Source organism: Leptonotus elevatus, chromosome 7, assembly GCF_054856555.1.
Source record: "Leptonotus elevatus isolate MCC_2025b chromosome 7, RoL_Lele_1.0, whole genome shotgun sequence".
NCBI classification, from domain to species: domain Eukaryota; kingdom Metazoa; phylum Chordata; class Actinopteri; order Syngnathiformes; family Syngnathidae; genus Leptonotus; species Leptonotus elevatus.
The window spans coordinates 9,223,494-9,241,660 of NC_141245.1; the positions used below are offsets into that span (position 1 = coordinate 9,223,494).

The window sequence follows — 18,167 nt, forward strand, 5'->3', positions numbered from 1 at the left end:
GAACAGATGCGTGTGCCTTGTCCACTATTATGATTCACTCGAAGAATTTAACCCCGAAGCAAAATTATTGAAATTAAGTTCAGTCAAGTGAACATGATTTTTCTGCCTCCATTTGTTTTTCACCATAGAAAGGAACTTGATTGAAATGTGATTTTAGAGGGATGAAGCTGTGTCACCCATCACGTACATTTCTTCTAATTTCCCTTTCGCTCATCCTGCGCTCCATTGCTACCTATTCACCTGTTAACAAATAAAGATGGCTTGCTGACTCAAAATTTCATTTATTATGGCTGGACACATGTCCAGTGTCATCTTCTATTTTATTTATTTTTTTACTTGCACAAAGCCATACTCATATATAGTAACTCTTTTCATCTTAATGAAATAATCATTAATACGCTACCACTATAAGCAGCAACTGACAATGATTTGTCAAAAAGTGACGATACAAAACAAGGACAACTCTTGCTCATAGCCTTTATTGGAAAATCTTTACACGTAATTACTCCTTAAACCTGCCTAAACTATAAATATACATAGAAAAGGGGTTGTGTAAAATACAGTCAGGTCACATCTTGAGACGGGCAGTCCAATTTCACACATTGGTTGTGGAGTAAAGCAGAAACTAACATCCAAACATTAAGGCATGAGAAAAGAACACTATGATGAAATTACATAACAAGACGAACACAAGGGGGCTATCTAGGCTGGTTGTGTGACAGAAAACCTACGCAGGAGAATATTCAAGTGATGTGAGAGTTTTCCTTCCCTGTATAACCTTTAAGAACAAAAAGTGGCTTGCTACAAAAGGTATGAGCAGAGCTGTCACTGGGTCCGACGTAGGAATAATAGTAAGAAAAATATAGGAGAGGAGCGCCACCTGGTGACTCAGTGAAGACATTCACCGAGGAGCTGCATTTTTTTTTTTTTGTTGTAAATCCTTCTTGAGGTGTTCTTTACAAAAACGCACGACAAACCCGGCCATTTCTGCCAGGGCAGACGACTTTTTAAAAACAACAACCCAAAACACTAAACACGTTTTCTGCACAACTAGAGGAGTCCTGATTAAACATTTATGCAGACGTGACTTACAAAACCCAAATGAAATGTGCAAAAAATATTAACTCTTTAAAAATATCCATATTGATAATAAAGTTATTGTTGTACAAATGTTTATGCACATTATTTTAACAAAGTGGTCCTGCAGCTGCTGGCTTGTTTGGTACATTTTACACAAAGTAGTGCATTTGACAGAACCTTGAGGTACCGCTTTGTTTAAAGTGGCAGGCCACTATAGAACAGAAGATCCAAATGATGACACTTATGGGTTAGCTTGCTGGTTCAATACTCACATTAGGGCAGTAACGCACAACACAGCATGTGACCAAATGAAGAAAACAAGTTTACTGTACAAAACTTGCATTTGACAAGGGCCTCCTGCAGAGATACCTAAAATGTAGTCGTCCTTCATACTGTACATTATTTAAAGTGTTCATGGTATGCATAGGGGGTCTTGGCTGCATGAACACCGACTTGGGACTATTAGTCCCCCCCCAAATAAAAAACACACAAAAATCGGTACACTGCTGTGACACTGTTGAACAAGCCCCAAGAACGTGGCGAGGATTTATGTGTTTTAAGTCCGGCCGATTCCGTTCCAGCGGTATTTGAGAGGAACGCACTCATTTAGAGAAAAAAAAAAAAAAGTTGAAGGGCTACGAGGCCCCTTCTAAAGTGTGTCTATTTTTTCAACAACAAAAAAGCAAAGCAAAAATAAAACACACCAATAAATGTTACAAATATAAATCCTTTTTGAAAAATATGAACAGAAATTCAATAAGACAAAGAGTCATTGTGAGGTTTGATTCCCTGCTGGCTTGGAACTAAGAAATCAAAAGGATGACAAAATCCAAAGCTTCCTGCGCTTCACGAGCGTTTCTGTCTCTTGGAATGTCGCTGCCGGCTTGGCCTCTCGTCATCGCTGCTCTCCCCGTCGGCCTCCGTCCGGCCCCGCCGCTGCAGAGTTCTACGAGCGTCGCGCTCATCGTCGCAATCCTGCTCCCTGTAATTCTTCCCGGCTGCTTTGGAAGAGGTCCTCTTACTTCTCCGCTTGCCGCTGTCCTCCTCTTCCTCCTCACTCTCCTCATCCTGTGCTCCCCGTCTGTTTCTGCTTTTCTTTGCGTTTGACTTGCCATTCTGAATTCTTTTCTGCGGTGGTGTCTGATCCTCCTCCTCCTCCTCTTCTTCTTCTTCTTCTTCTTCTTCTTCTTCTTCTTCTTCTTCCTCCTCCTCCTCCTCCTCCTCCTCCGCTTCTTCATCCTCCTCTGACGAGGCAGGAGCTCGAGTGACACGCTTGCGTGAGCGTCGCCGCAGGTAGCTGAGGCCGGGTAGCAGCTTCTGGAGCAGCTCCATGAAGACCGTCTCGCTCTTGGTCATGCAGGAGAGCACGGTGCTGCCCTGCTCATTATACTCCTCCGCATTGGAGAAGACTAGCTTCATGTCCTCCATGAAGTCGTTGGCGTGGCGATACGAGCCTTGGCTGAACTTGCTTTGCATGGTCTGGAAATCCATGGGCTGCGAAATGATGTCCAGATAGTCCTCTGCTTCCTCTGTGGACACGGGTTCCCTGAGGGGAGTAAGAGCATTCAAGATTGGACACAGCAAAGCCAGTATGAAATCACCATTATTGCCTTTTATGGAATCTATGTACTATGGGTTGGATCGATTGGAAAGACATTAAGACTAGGGCAAGACAAATTGATGTTAATTAGAATGGATTTACACTGCCGGTCAAAGTACCCAATTCCAATTTAATGCCGATATCGGCAGTGACATATATCCATTTTGACTGTTTACATTGACGGAACACATGAAACAACTGCGTGCACAAACGCCCACGCAAATAACTTCACAGGCAATGACTTCTGTGCTCTATTTTGCATTAAGACGAGTCAGATCGGGTAGCTTGGGCATGTTGCTGCCCCTGTGACTTGACAAGCACAAGAAAATGGATGGATGGATAAAAAATGTTTTTGTTGATAAACATTTCTCACATCTGAAGGTAAGGTTTTGTAGTCTCATTCTCAAATCAATTTAGGCCTGATGACTGAAGCTAGTTTGGTTCCTTTGTGGACATCTTATGAATTGTGACTAAATATATACCGGTAGTAAAAAGGTCAAATGCGTGAAGCTCCATTCACATCGGTAACAATGCCCTCTCACCTAAAGGGCCAGCTGTATCGGAACTTGCCCACTTTTTTAAGGATTTCCTCACACTTCTCCAGCTCCAGTGTTTGTCTGCGCACTCCTGTCTGGGAGCTCTGACGCACCTTCAGAAACGACACATCGGCAACATTTTTAGAACATCGCGCTAATACCAAATGAATATTTTGACAGGGTCTACAATTTTGAAAAAACACAATTCAGTTGACAGCAAGTATCAGGATTGATCTGTTTTCTCACCAATTCATCGATGTCCGCAGGGTTACTGGGGCCAGTCCTCTGCTTAGCACTCTGACTAGAAGAGGACGGCTTCTTTTTTGGTTTACTTTTCTGCACGGCTGAAGACTGCTTAGCTTTTTTTCTTGGCCTCACTGTCAAACAAAAATAAGAGACAATGAAACACTATTGAGAAAATGGTGCAGATGATGTCATCGCTTGAGAATTAGGATGGAAAATGTACACCCTAAAAAACAAAACTTCAGTTCACTGTGAAATAGGGGAGGAGGGCCAGGAAACTGTGTGCCACTCACTGCTGTCTCTAATAACTTTTACTCTCAACAGAAAATAAATAAATAAATAATGAATAAATAACTCACAAAACTAAATTTTTGGTGCTGGGGGATGTTTTGGAACTAGGCCGAAACGGATTCAATTGAAAGTCCAACTGCTGTACAGAGCAACATGACAGGGCAAAAAGTACTAAGGTAGATTTCCAAAAATGGTCGCTTTAATTGGCTCCCTTTTTACTCCACACTCAGTTTGTAACAAAAATAAAGTGTTGCTCTTTGTGATACTCACAGCTGTGGCCCATGGCCTTGTATTCAGACTCTTCCTCATCATCTTCCTCCCCATCAGAGTCTTCCTCTTCAGATTCCTCCTCATCCTCATCGTCTTCATCGCTGTCTTGTTTGTAGTTCCTGAAGAACACAACTTTATTGCAGACATTTTCACTGCAGCATTTAAGTGCTACTAGTCTCACCACTCACTGATATGAACACTTACCTCGAGCGTGTGCCCCGTCTGGCCACTGTGGGCTGACAGGCCGTGCACAACCACTCGCCTTCGGGAATGCGGTGCAGCACGGGTCTCAGGCAGAAAAGATGGAAGGCCTTGTTGCATTCGTCACAGAGGATAAGTTTCTCATCATCGCCTGAGCAGGATTGAAAATGTTGTCATTTAAATAAGACTGCCTTAATAATGAATTCACAATTTTGTACGGTTATGTGATCCATTGCTAATGACCGTGGTTTATCATCACCTTAAAGCTTACACTATACTGTGCGCATTTACAATAAACAATTTTTACAGACCGGTTATTGTGTTTACCTTTTTTCCGACAAACTTTGCAACGGGCATTCTCGGCAGACATATCCCACTTTATGCAGGCATCCAACATTCCCAGCAGCACATGCATGCGGGAGAAGGTTTGGGCCTCACGGATAGCTGTCCTCCACTTCTCTATTGCTGTTGCCACCTGAGGAGATGCATTTAAAATAAAATAAAATAATGGTAGACCAATCCTGGTATTATACTGTACCAAGGCTGCGGTTTTTGTTTTCGTCACCACAACATCCTGCTTCAGCCATATTTTTTTTTGGTTTTAATTGTCTTTAAGCTGAAAAGCGGAAATACAATTTTTTGTGGCCCAAATTTTGGTGCATGCCTAGTTAATATATACATGCAAAATGTAATTTACAGCTTTTATATAAATATGTAACATTTATATTAAACCCATTGGGGAGATTGATGGAATGACGACTGCTGCTGTTTTTTTTGGGTGACATTATATGAGCCCTGACTCATTGTGGGGTAGCACAACAACAAAGAGCCGTAGGCAATGCTCATCTTAGGTGGTGACACTTAACTACAGCCAGGTTCTTCCATAGTCACATGTTTTTCTTCCTTCCTTTCACTTACCTTGGCCTCCTCTGCCAGTTTCTTTTCTTCATCCACCTCTTCAACTTTGTTTTCTTCCCCGCCAGACTTTTTCTTTATTTTCTGCTTGGGGGCCATGAATCCTTGCAAGAACTTCTTGATCACACATGCCTGAATGCTGATGATCGACTCGCCTAATTCTTTCAAGTTGTCATTTTTTTCCAGCTGTGTACAGATAATGAAATAGACAGACAAATCAATGACAGGCAGTTTGTGCAAAATTTGAGGACCACAAAGGGGAAAAAAATATGTGTCCATAAAAGTTCAAAAATTTAGTGTTACACAAAATTTGAAAACAATTGCATACAGTTATGTCAGTCTTCAGTAAAAGCCAATACAAACTGTTGCAAGTTACCAGACACAGATAGCCTGCTCACCTGGTCTTCTATGTCCATGTCATCATCAAAGTATCCCAAGCCACCCTTTAGGAGGCGTGAGGCTATTTCCTGAATATCACTGCGTAGAAATTTCTGCAGATCTGTGTCCTCGTCAGGGACTCCGAGGCCAACTTTGTCCTTCCGGGTTAAATTGATGGAGTGTAAGATGTCCTGGTAACTGTACAAGAACAACGGGAACATATTTGCTGTTACTTTGGAGTTGCAATCTAAAATCGTAAATGGTTTGAACTGATATAGAAATAAGGGAAACTAAGGGGCCAAAGCATATACAAATGGAATAGAAATAAAATATGTAACTATCCATCTCTTGAGAATTCATTCATTCACCTGCTTTCTATCTTTGCTTTCAGTTCACTTTCTCTTACTCCATGAGGATGAAGACTGTCCACCAATTCCTCTAGTTCAGCAGGACTGTCGCATATGAACCTGGGAATATTAGGAGGTTAGAAAGCAGATATGGCCTTGAAAACAGCGTACAAATACTCAAACCAAAAAGCAAAGATAAAGATAAATGTAAAACACGAACCAGAGATTCTGTCCCTGCTTAGGAGATGTAGTTTCTATACAGACGTCTGTTGTTGCCCCCAGCAGGGCTCCATCATTATTAGTACCATCAGTACTTCCATTATCGTCCGCATCTACAAAAGCATTTTGATCAAACAAGTTTGATAACATCAAAACATATTTTTGCTTATTTGCGCAAAAAATGTTTTCAAAACAACGTTACAGTAGATCTCATCTTTTTTTTTTAACAATTTCTGTCTGAAACTTTTTTTTGTATCCCCTATTTAGATTCATATATACATTTGTAAAAAAATGTCAGTGGTTACTTCACCTGTTTTGTGAACATTTTATAATTTTATATAGTTATATACTGAATGCATTTGTCTTTTGATGCAGATCTGTTTAATCACTTAAAAATAAAACAAGAAAATAAACAGTCAGTGTGTTGTATATATTTTTTTTTATATAGAAAACCTGAAAATATATCGCCGTATATCGTTATAGGTCCCCCCCACACACCCCCACCCGCTCCCCACCCCATATCGCCCAGCACTACGTTACTTGCACATGCTTATGGCTACAAAAAAATTTTCTTCTTTGTGCCACGGCAATCTTACCATCGTCTTCGTCGTCCACATCAGGCTCAGTTGCTTTTTCTTCAAGAGGAGGTGTCCAGCTGTAGTCTATGCTGTCATGCACCCAGCCTTTCTCCACGTACAGCCCAGGGATAACATCAGAGAAAAACCAATATCTGGACAAACAAACATGTATTAATATTTGTGCCTTATTTCTTTTAAGTTAATTGACACGCCTTTATTTTATGGTTAGACCAGTTTCTCTGACCTGTTATGATTTCTGTCTGTACCCAGAGGAGTTCTACGCAGGACCAGTTTGGCTTTTGTTATACCCTCTTGAAAATTCTTTTCCGCAGTCGCTCTTTGTCTGCGTAGTCGCTCTTCTTCAGCTGCCACTTCCATGCGTTCTATGGGATGATAATTTAGAAACAAATAAGTCCCCAAAGCCAATTGCCTACTTGACTGATTCAAAGTGTATCAAGGGAAGCAAGAATCACCTTTGTTCTGTTTGTCCAACTCCTCTCTTTCTCTCTTGGCCTGCATGCTCATCAGCCGCCTGCTCTTGACTGAGCTGATCAAGTCCACCAGCTCTACTTTTACTTCTTTCTTGATCTCCTTCTTTGGATCTTTTTTCTTCTCATCTGGGGCCATGAAAAAAATACATTGTGGTGTGTCATAAGCCATACCAATATTTTTACTAAATGCACAATAAATAAACAAAATACATTTTAGAATAATTTATGGAATTTTCAGCTCACATTTCATTTGTTAATATAATTCCAAATTACCTTTGCCCTCAACCTCTTTTTGCTTCTTCTTCTCAGCCTTCTTACGATTGACCTCTTTCAGCATTGCGACGCGCTCCTTCCACAGTTCAGCGGTTCGTTGCTGCATGCCATCAACATGGTCTTCCACCGAGTATGTCATGAGAATGCGGTGGCACAATGCTACCAGCAGGCTGACTTTTTCTTCTGGGTCAAGCTCAAAGACCTCGACAGTTTCAAGCTTCTCCAGGAACTCGCTTGTCACCACATCATCAAAGTCACTCATGGCCAAGTCCACAGACCCCTGACCACTCTCCTCACCTTGAGCATCAAAAGGACGCAAACACAGCCTGGCCAGCTCTGATACAGAGTGCAAAGTAAGGGGGATCTCAGATAAAGGGATATCAAGCTCACTGTAGCCCTCTGCGAGCTCATCTTGCAGCAGCGTTTGAAGTAGCACTACCAGCACACGGTTCAGGTAGTGGAAACCCGAGCGCACTCCGGCCAACGATTCCATCAGAGCAGTAGATGTGATGGGATATTTGTCATCTGGCATTAGCAGGCCAGCATAGCAGTGAAGAAACTCCACAACCATAGCAACATCCCCAAACAGGGTGTTGGGCAGTCCCTCGGGCATGTCAACCAGCTTAAATGTCGGCAAAGCCTTGCCACCTTGGATTTCCTGGTCCTCGTATCTGCGCGACTGTTCAAGACGGAGTTGCATCTCCTTCTCGCGACGTTCCTTGGCTTTTTCTCGAAGTTTCTCTTTGAGATCATTACGCCGCTTCTTCATTTCTTCTTGCTTTTCCTCCTCACTCATGGCCGCCCAGCGTCTCTTTTGCTCCAATCTCTCCCAGCGTTTCTCAACCAGCTCTTTCAGCTCATCGGGTAGTCTGTCGCGGTCATCTGGTGACAAGGCCTTTGCAGCCTTGGAGAGGAGGACAGACAGGAAATTCTTTTTGTCTTCTTTGCCCTTGTTCTCCTTATAGTAACGAAGAAGGTGGAGAGCCATTGGATGTAATGGCTTCCCTAGTTTGGGAGTGCCCGTGCTACTACTGCGGGCTCGTTTTTTGGGGCTGCCTGCAGCAGGGCTCTTGGCGAGATGCAGCAGGGTCATCTGCTTCATCTTTGGTGACTTGGCATTTGCTTTTGCATCTTTTCTATAAGCTTTAAGAATATTCTTATCACCACTTTTTCCAGGTGTCTTTCCATCCTTCTTGTCGGCAGATTTTTTAACAGATTTTGGACTGGAAAGACCTGAGCTTGTACCTTCTCCTTTCTTGGGTGTTCCAGAGTTCTTTACTTTTAATGGCGAACCATTCATTTTTATTTTCTATGTAGGGGGTGGGGGGAGCAGAGAAGACACAAGTCCATTATGCTTTAAGAACACCACAACTGATTACACAGTATCAATGTTTGCATGCAACTGAGCTTACCTGCACATGGCCCCAGATGGTGGGACTAAGGGGCTTCCCGAGAGCATCTTTCTGGCTTTTTCTCTTCTTTTCTCCTTTTTCATTTCCCAAGGTCTCTCCCGGTGTACCGGGTATCTTCTGCCTCTTTCTTGCTTTTCCTTCAGGAGAAGTCAAGCTCTTGCGCTTGGCAGAAGGATTCTCCGCTAAAAACTTCAGTCAAACAAGAGTGTGAGCTGATATAATTCACAATTATAAGCATATAAAGAAGAAATGACCAGTGCCGTACCTTGTGAGGGTCGAGAAGAAAGTCACTGAATTTACTGGGCAGATTAAACTTTTTCACTAATTCATCTTCAACCACCCAGGGTGCACTCTCGCCCATGCCCAGCCTCTGTGCATAGTGTCTGATGAAGTAACGGATGATCTCTTTGGTTGGCGGGCGCTCTGTTCTGAAAAGACTGTCTGCTGGCACATCACTGATTACCTGTGGTACGGGTCAGAAATGTTTGTCTTAATTTAGTGTTTAAGTATGCAACAAAACATTTCAAAGACCAATAATTGCATAGTAAAAAAACACAAAAAATGTCGACAAGAAAAAAAACAACCATACAAACCTTGTCCTCACTGACGAGCTTGACGTCGTACTTATGAGGAAGGAACTTGGGAATTACCCACCTCTTCCTTTCTTCCTTCATGGCAGTGGGAAGTTTTCTTGGTGAACGCCGTGCTCTGTCACCTGAAAAAGAAGACAACAAATGCCACTGACATTAAAGTATCAAGTAAAAACACAACCAGCTGCAAAACATGCACTGCAATGCATGGATGTGAGTGTTATACCACACATTCATTTGCTATATGGATTAAAATCGCTTTTTTACACACCAAACACAGCGGTATACTTGCATCGCCAAAACAATCCTTTTCAATGACCAAAAAAAAGAAAGAAGCTGTTATTGCACAAACTTACCGAGACTCTCTCTCCTGCTCTCCTCCTCTCTGTGAACAGGTTCTTTCCTCTGGTTTTCTTGACTGGCATTCTCTTTGTCACTGGATGGAGAATCACAGGCACCTTCAAGCTTCTTTTCTCCAGCTTCACCCTCAGGGTTCTCAAGGGCATGAATCTTTACCACCTTCACTTGTAAACTTTTGTCTTGGCTCACCTGAATTAAAATGTTTGTGAGTATCTTAGCAACTAAGCATCAAGATTTTGATCACACTTCTCCTTATTGAATTTAAACAGACGGATTGAATACTAATAAAGCATTGAATACTGACCAATGCTTAAGAGGTACTATCTTACAAAACAGACAAGAAATAACTGCAGATTAAACTGACCGTGAAGTCACACTCTTCGCCAACAGCATACTTTGTGAGGATTTCTACCCAGGCCATTTCAACCAGCTTGTCTAAAGACACTGTGTTGTGGTGGACCATCTCCAGGATGGGCTTCTCAAACCAGTGAGGATATTCCTCTTGAAGCCTGCACAGATACAATAGTTAGTCCTTTTTGTAGTTAGAAATAAACTAAAAAAATAAGTATATGTACTTTTCACACACATTACATAGGTAGAAAAGGTGCTCCTAAAAAGCACCATTTCGTGAAATATTTTCATAAACACTATTGATCAATTTATGTGTTTTCTATCACATTGTAGGCATTTTACAACCTTACCCTCAATACTGAATTTGGCCTCTCAAGGCAGCAAAATGTATTCACAGATACAAGTGGACATGGCTTAATAGAACAGTGTGAAATAATTGCAGCTTACAAATCATTTTGATGCCATGTTGTTTTTTAAGACAGCAAGGGAAAATATATTTACAGTATACTGTGACCCAGACCACCCATTGTATTAGTGTGCAATATCGGAGAACAACCATGTAGTATTTATACAAACACAATGACATAAGATGCTACGATGTAGATGTGTTTATCACACTTTCCTCGTCTAAGCTTGTGACTGCCACATCTGTTTAATTTCCGTTGGCCCAAAGATCCTGTTTAATTAAACAAAACAGTTTTTTTTTTTATATATAAATATGAAGGCTAGGGAGGGGGGTGTTTTGGTCCCTTGTTTGTATAACAATACAATTTAACTAGAGTATTAGCTATAGCCTAACTTTTCAAAAGGGCCATTGGAACGGAAGCTTTTTTTAAATGCTGATGATAACATCAGGTAAAAAAACAAAAAAAAAACAGCCGGCATTGTTCTTACGAGTTCGGTAAATAGTGACCTAACTGGCTAAGATGATGTGTGAAAGAGGCTAGTTCCCTTCTGATTTTTATCAGGCTTACAACTGTCACATGTACAGAAGTTTTCAAAAATGCAAATAAACAAAACATGTCGTTTTTAACAACATTATTCTTACCAGAATAAGTTGAACGATTAATGTACAACCTACATTTGCTGTAGTGGGGGAGTCTTTAAACAGCCATTAAAATTAGCAACTTACTTGCCTCTCATTAAACTATGGCCTCCGAACACCTCAGTTTTTCAACAAATGCATATACAAGTCTATTTTTATGCACAACTGTGGCTTACAATTAAAATATACTTCCAACAATTACGGAAGCTTGGGAGCAGAAAAGAAGCATCACAATGTCATTTTAAATATGGCTCGTAATCTGGAGCAACTTCTACATCACTGCATAATTCTGTGCTTTGTCATGACACATATCTGCTGCACATGTGTCTGTTGTGACGCCATACTGTGAATGCTGTCCATTTTTTTTTTTACATTTACATTTCACTGTTTGCAATAAGCGAGCTTTTCTAAGACCACAGCAGTGTTAAGATGACTCAATCACACGCACATCCTCCAAAATAGAAAGAGAGGTGGAGCGCTAGCGCTATCCAATCACAGAACAGCTGAAAGCCTCACGACCTTCACTAGTCTGAGAGCATGGCTTTGTCTGCAGACTTGTGAGATACTGCCACAACATTGATTTTAAAATTACAGACAACTGGAGATTGTGGATAGAAAGTGAAACACTGCATGCAAGTCATTTACACTTTGGTTTCATTATGACATCTGCATGAACAATCCGTATGATCATATGTGTACCACTACCACTCAGAATGTTACCATTGTACCTTTAAACACACACACACACACGCGTGCAATAATCAATACTTACAATTCTGTGACTTCTTGTTCCTCCTCCCATGCTTCTTTGTGTGTCAGCTGAATGCTTCCAGTGCTCTTGCACGTCCAGATGCGCTCTTCATACCTCTTCAAGCGGGCCTCATACTCACTATTGACATTTTGTCAAGGACAACTTTTATATACGAAAAGTATACGAGCCATCTAGGATTCATGTGGTCACAAAACATCAGTCAAAATAAAAACAAAGAATCATGAACTTCATAAACACTTGGATTAATGTAAGATTCATCTTATGAACAAATACATTGGGACAATCCTAAAAGGAAGAATTCTGACTTAAGTCTATCAGACTGATATTGAATTGTAAATAAGTAATTGTTTTACCGTGTCTGTGAATATTACAAGTGCTATACAAGTGCTCATCTGTAGTATCACCGCAGACTGTGCCAAAAACTACTCTAAATGGGAAAGTAACGGGCTGTGTCCTTCATGCAGGTATTCTGTACCATCTTCAGTCATCATTACTACACCTCTAGTGGTAACTTAGGGTTGCAAAATCACACTTGAGACTCTGCGTTAACTGATATGAACGGGCTATGGTGACATAACACCAACATTAGCATTGTGCTAGCACACCCGGTTCGCCATTATCTTTGACAGCCGATTCACAGAAGCTACGTAATAGGGGCGCTTTCGGAATATATTCGAAATTGAACTGATGAATCCAGCTTTTGGTAATTTGTTGTTTTTAGCAAACGCGTACAGAAACTAACACGGTCGCCAACGAGAAGTAACAGTGCACGGGGAGCAGCTAAAACGATGGAAAATGTCAGATCATAACAAATTATTATGCGCAGCTGCGCACATTTGTACACGGGAATGTGTGATCTAACACCCTCATCAAGGGACAGGTGACCAAAGGCTGATGATGTACGGTTCTAAATTGATAAGTTTACCAGCATCTAGTTTAGAGGATACTCTTTGTTCCTGAAGGCCTCCTTGGTGTGCTCGATGATGTAGACCTCCTCTCCTGGGCCTGGCGGCTCGGCTAACGGCTTAGCTAATGGATAAGGCTTCCGGCCCAAAAGCGGCGCCATTGTAAATCAAATGGCGGCTGTGCAATAAAAATAATCACTTTAACACTCTGGTGTAAAATAATATGACGTTAGCTTGTATCACAGCGCCTGATAGCATGTATCACGTTTTCACCGGTAGGCCTGGAACTCAACGTGCAGCAGCTCGCGGGCTAGTTATTAGCCAGGTTTGCTATCGCGTTGCAAAACAAAACAGTGTCCCTTCTTCCTCGCCTCCTCATCGAATTCTTCTTCTCTGCTTCAGCGGCGACGCCATAGCTGTTCCGAGGACATTCCCAAAAACACACAAGCGTTTTATTCTTGTGTCGAGGTATTTGGCGAACTTTTATCTTTTCGCTTGACCTGTCAGGATGCGATCCAAGCCGAAGTCAAATTCGCGGCAACAATCCAGCAGGAGGTCTGGCGCGAAGAACAATTCACTCGACTGTACAAGCCGAGGTCTCGGTCCTTCTTCGTTTTACGAAAGAAAAAAAAAAGCCTAATGTTGGTAGCTCTTAAAAATGATGTCGTGAAGAGGTTAATTTCTTGTCCAAATGGCGGGAGTTTCTCGAACACCGGCACTATTCCGCACGCCCTCGACTCGTTTCCCCGGCAGCAAGCGGCGTAGCAACAGAGAACCGCCCTCTCTTGGCAGCCATTGGCTCTGTTCGCGAGGCGGCCTTGTCAAACTGGCCTGAAGTGGCGTCCTATTGGCTGTCATTGAATGTTCATTGTTAGTCAAGAACAACCCAACATTTGGAACGCTGCAAGACAAGCATTTCGATTATTTTATCAGTATCACAAATACACAAAACAGTTACAGCCTCATAAAACAATGCTATCATTAATTCAGTGATTGTCTCAGCGTCTGATTAAGAACAAATTCAAATTAAAACATGTTTATTATGGTTAAAGCATCCATTATAAACAAGTGCAGAATTGAAAATAAATATGTTTTTTAAACAAAGCATTTTAATTGTGTTAAGCTAAAAAAAAAAAATGGAAAAAAAAGATATGCTCATCCATGGTATCACGATTGTCTCTCAAAGCATAAGCTACACATTTTACTCATTTTCAAAGTGTACTGCAATTAAAATCAATAATGCACAATGATTGGTAAATATGCGAAGGCAAACGTCAACAGCATAAAGACGCACTTACATGTATAGTCTTGTACAATATGGAAATGGAGAGCACAGCACTGTCCATATTCATCAGTTTAAAAATACGTCAACAAGCTTAACGTTTAGCAGGGAATGTTGCGTTGTCAGTTATAGTATATCAATGAATAGAATAGTTGTCATATGTACACTCACCGACCACAAGATTAAGTGTTCCACAATCTTATAACCAAAAATTCCTTTTTCACATACAAAAAAAAAATCTTTGTTTTTGACAGTGCCCAATACATATTTAACAATTGCTGACACCAGTGCTTGTAATTTGCAGTGTAAAGCTGCACTCATCACAAAGAGGTATCTCTAATATTAATCTTGTGTTTACATGACCAAAATATCACAATTGCTTCTTTTTTTATGATGTAATTCAGCTCACTGCTGCAAACTACAATAATAATACTGTACTATTACAGTAAATTAATACTATAGATTTGACATGATGGGCAACGTAGCAGCTTATCACACTATAAACGCTAAGCTCTTCAACTGGGCTGCATTACTTTCGTATTAAGCCATAGTCAGCTATTATCCCCTCTCAAACTAACATCTGCATTATGTGTTTCAGTAAATGGACAGACAGGCAAAACAAAGATGTTGTTGTGAAACTCCTCTACTAAAGTTATTTCATGTTTCCAAGGTGTTATTCCAACTGCGGCATGTTCGTTTCACATCAACAACGCAAACACTTACTGGTCTCCAAATATCCAAAATGTGGCCTAACAAAGTATCATAATTTGTGGTTCCTTTTAATCTAACCACTTTTATCTTTGAGTGTATCACTGCATGTTAGAACCAGACAGTCAAATATTCCATTTATGTTATGGCCCAAAAATTTTGAAGTTGGGAGTATTTGATGGAGAGATACTTGCCCATTTCCAGAGAATTATCAAGGTACTCATGCACAAAACACTAAACTAAGGGGTGGGACACTGTTGCATAAAATCTTCTTGCTTGACAAACAATGTGTGCATATGTGTGCATTGGCTCTGTGTGCAGGCAACAAGATATGACAGTTTACAGAGACTCTATCTTGTAGTAATTAATATAAGTATATTCAATTTAGAAAAAAGCCCAAATATGTATGTGTATACATAGATAATAAAAGTACAAGGTCAAAATTGAAATATTTTTAAGGATAAAAGTAATTTAAATAGTTTTCTTGATTATTAACTGTGGACCTCTGATACAGAACAGATTAGGTTGTGCAGGTGTACCAAGTGAAGTGCAAGGTGAATGCATGTGAAGCATACAACAGAGCCTTAAAACCTGAAAGTTCAACATTCAGCTGAAGTGAAATAACTGCGGACAGGTTATGTGTACATCTTCACATAGAAAACTATCTTAAGACAGCATTTTCTCTTGTGCAAATCTTCTTTAAAGGAGGTGCTCCTGATTCGTCTGATTCTTCCTGTTGAATAGAAAAAAATAGACCCTTAGCATTACCTTTACATAATGTCACTGAGACAAATGCTGTTTTTAATCAGTTAAGCCGCTTAAGGAAAGTGGTATGAAACCTGTGTGTGTATGGCACTTCGTCTGGCACTTCCTGACGACAGAAGATCCTCCTTGATGAGAGTTGGAGGCTCGTCTGCTCCATCCTGTCCAGAGTGAACTGGATCTGGATTCATTAGAGGACATCACCATCAATTACGTGCCGACAGTGTCAAAATGTGTATTTCTGCTTTTGATTAATACGAACACATAAATCAAGAAAATCCCAGCAAACGTCCCTTTCACGTAAACACTTTAAAGTAGGAGAATTGTGAGAAGGTCATCAACCTACCATCCACGCTCTCCTGTCCAAGCATTGGTGGTTGGGAGTCTTCAGTTCGAAGACTGGAAGTATGCGGAGGGCTGACCTGCTGCGAGCTAGAGTTGCTGCTGCTGTTATCCATTTTAGAGTGGTAAACATCAGACAGAAAGCTCTGGTTGCTGTTTTCATCTGATGTAAAGAACACAATATTCACACTGTGCATTAAATCAACTCGTGTTTGGTCATACTGTACTTCTCATCACACCATGAGACTCACCAGTCAAATCTGGCAAAGAGTTAGTGTTTTCAAGGACCACGTCTTTTAACCCTCTAGTTTCTCCACCAGTAGATTTGGCGCGATAGATCTGATATTAGAAATGACACTGATGAAGTCAAACACACAAATAATATATAACAGGGAATCCTCAAATAATAAATAATTGAAACGCCACCTGCTTTGTTTCTGTCACGGGCACCCACTTGAATATGCGCAAGGACGTGTCGCCAACAGTCACCCATTTTTTCTCCCTGGGGATTAAAGTAGTTTGTCTATATTTAGACAAAAGCTAACAATGATCTCCTCTAATCGGTTCAATTTGATCCTCGACAGATATAGATGGTCACGTTTTCTGTGTATCCAGATAAAGTACTTATCTCTAGAATGAATGTCACGCTCTCGTATACAAATTATCGTGTTTATTATTATCATTGTGAAACGTCAACTGAATCGACGTCGTAATTAGTTGTGCAGAGCTGCAGCCATATTGACAGCTCCTGGCGGAAAAAAATCCGATAGCCCCGCCCTTTTTCACAAACAGGAACACCGATTGGCTAGACGCTATGTCAATTATCTAACTTTTCCGACTGAAGTTAGTTGAGCGACGTAGCAGCTAACGACTGACGGTCCGCTGAAGCATTTCCTCCATATTGTAAACTAGACAGCCTACGTACCATTTGCGAACTTTCTCGATTGCGGCCAGAACCTTTTTAATGTCGTCCTTGGCGCGACTCCGGGTCTCAGCGCGGCCTGAACGTCCCGACATCTTGACGCTGATATGAATCATCTAATGATGCATGAGGAAAACTTCAGGCCTAGCCCCCGCTTCTTCTATACTGTGGTAGTCTCGCGAGAATCTCCTCTGAACTCTTTCTTTTTAACCACCCCGCCCCCCCCCCACCCCACCCTTCACCTCCTTTTCTCGCATATGTGCTTATATGCTAGTACAGTACTTTATTTCACTGTACTGTACTACCCACAGTATTTAAGTAATAAAGACAGATGAATGAATTGAAGTACACATACTATGCTTCATTATTATCAGAAAGCGGCAGTGGTGATGGCGTCACATTTGAGTTCGCTGCAATATTTATGTTACAAATAATGTTATTGGATTGGTATTAGCTAAACACGTGCGACAGAATTTCCCCAAAAATAAATTTGAAATATGTATATCTCTTTTTGGAAGTACACTTAAAATATATATTTTATATACATTCCAGAGACGTTACACACACCCATAAATAAAAAAATAAACAGCCTGTATTGTCCGTTTATAGACATCACAGGACCAAAAATAATTTTTCCTTGACCAAAAATGTAGTGTTTTAGTAAGTGTGTGGAAGAGACAGCCCACAAAAATTAGCTCACATGAAAGAGTAAAGAATAAAGAACATATGACAGTGCACAACTGTTCACCTTAAAAATTTAAAGAAAAAAAAAAACAGATGCGGGTTTTGTACCATCGTTGCTTCGCCCAGCTTGAAAATGGAGGTAGGCCTAAAGTACGTTGTCACATACATATAATTCGCTTAAAATAACATCAGATTTTAGAGCATTTGGGTATCGACAGTCAGGTTGCAGGCATTATGTTATCCGTTTTTGGCTACAACCCCTGCAGTCACCCGTTAGGGGATAGAATCTGGAAGCACTACTATGACCCTGATTGATATGCAGAAAATATCCAGCAGATGAAAAATGTTTGTTAAAATAATACTTAACACACACAAAAAAGACAGACTGGATGCATACTACTAGGAGCGCCATCTGGGAAGTTAAGATTATGGGGCGCGTACAATTATGTGTACGTTATGTTTTTTTTTTGTTTAACGTAGTGTGTCTATTGATCAGAAACCATTACAATATAGACGTATACGTTCAATATTTTAAATAGCGTGTGCTTCAAGTCCACAACTTGGTCTATTTATCACATTGCCCTCTTTGTCCTGGTGGGGGTAGTATTGA

At 40.8% G+C, this 18,167-nt stretch overlaps 2 protein-coding genes across 2 annotated transcripts; both read right to left on the reverse strand.

Moving 5' to 3' along the window:
- Positions 1–463: 463 nt before the first annotated feature.
- Positions 464–13,621, reverse strand: baz1b (bromodomain adjacent to zinc finger domain, 1B). The gene is made up of 21 exons (XM_086080397.1): positions 12,900–13,621; positions 11,953–12,069; positions 10,149–10,293; positions 9,781–9,973; positions 9,428–9,549; positions 9,100–9,297; positions 8,835–9,023; positions 7,423–8,731; positions 7,132–7,275; positions 6,903–7,041; positions 6,677–6,810; positions 6,082–6,193; positions 5,883–5,981; positions 5,535–5,712; positions 5,140–5,322; positions 4,549–4,696; positions 4,225–4,372; positions 4,021–4,139; positions 3,463–3,593; positions 3,223–3,329; positions 464–2,626 (listed from the first exon to the last, which is right to left on the reverse strand). Exons 1-21 carry the CDS (start codon positions 13,016–13,018, stop codon positions 1,927–1,929), a joined length of 4,734 nt encoding a protein of 1,577 aa, XP_085936523.1. The 5' UTR covers positions 13,019–13,621; the 3' UTR covers positions 464–1,926.
- A 256-nt stretch (positions 13,622–13,877) lies between these two features.
- Positions 13,878–17,058, reverse strand: bcl7bb (BAF chromatin remodeling complex subunit BCL7B b). Its single transcript, XM_086080398.1, has 6 exons — positions 16,877–17,058; positions 16,378–16,453; positions 16,203–16,290; positions 15,956–16,114; positions 15,687–15,790; positions 13,878–15,580 (listed from the first exon to the last, which is right to left on the reverse strand). The coding sequence occupies exons 1-6, from the start codon at positions 16,987–16,989 to the stop codon at positions 15,509–15,511; spliced, it is 612 nt and encodes a 203-aa protein (XP_085936524.1). The 5' UTR covers positions 16,990–17,058; the 3' UTR covers positions 13,878–15,508.
- Positions 17,059–18,167: the final 1,109 nt, after the last annotated feature.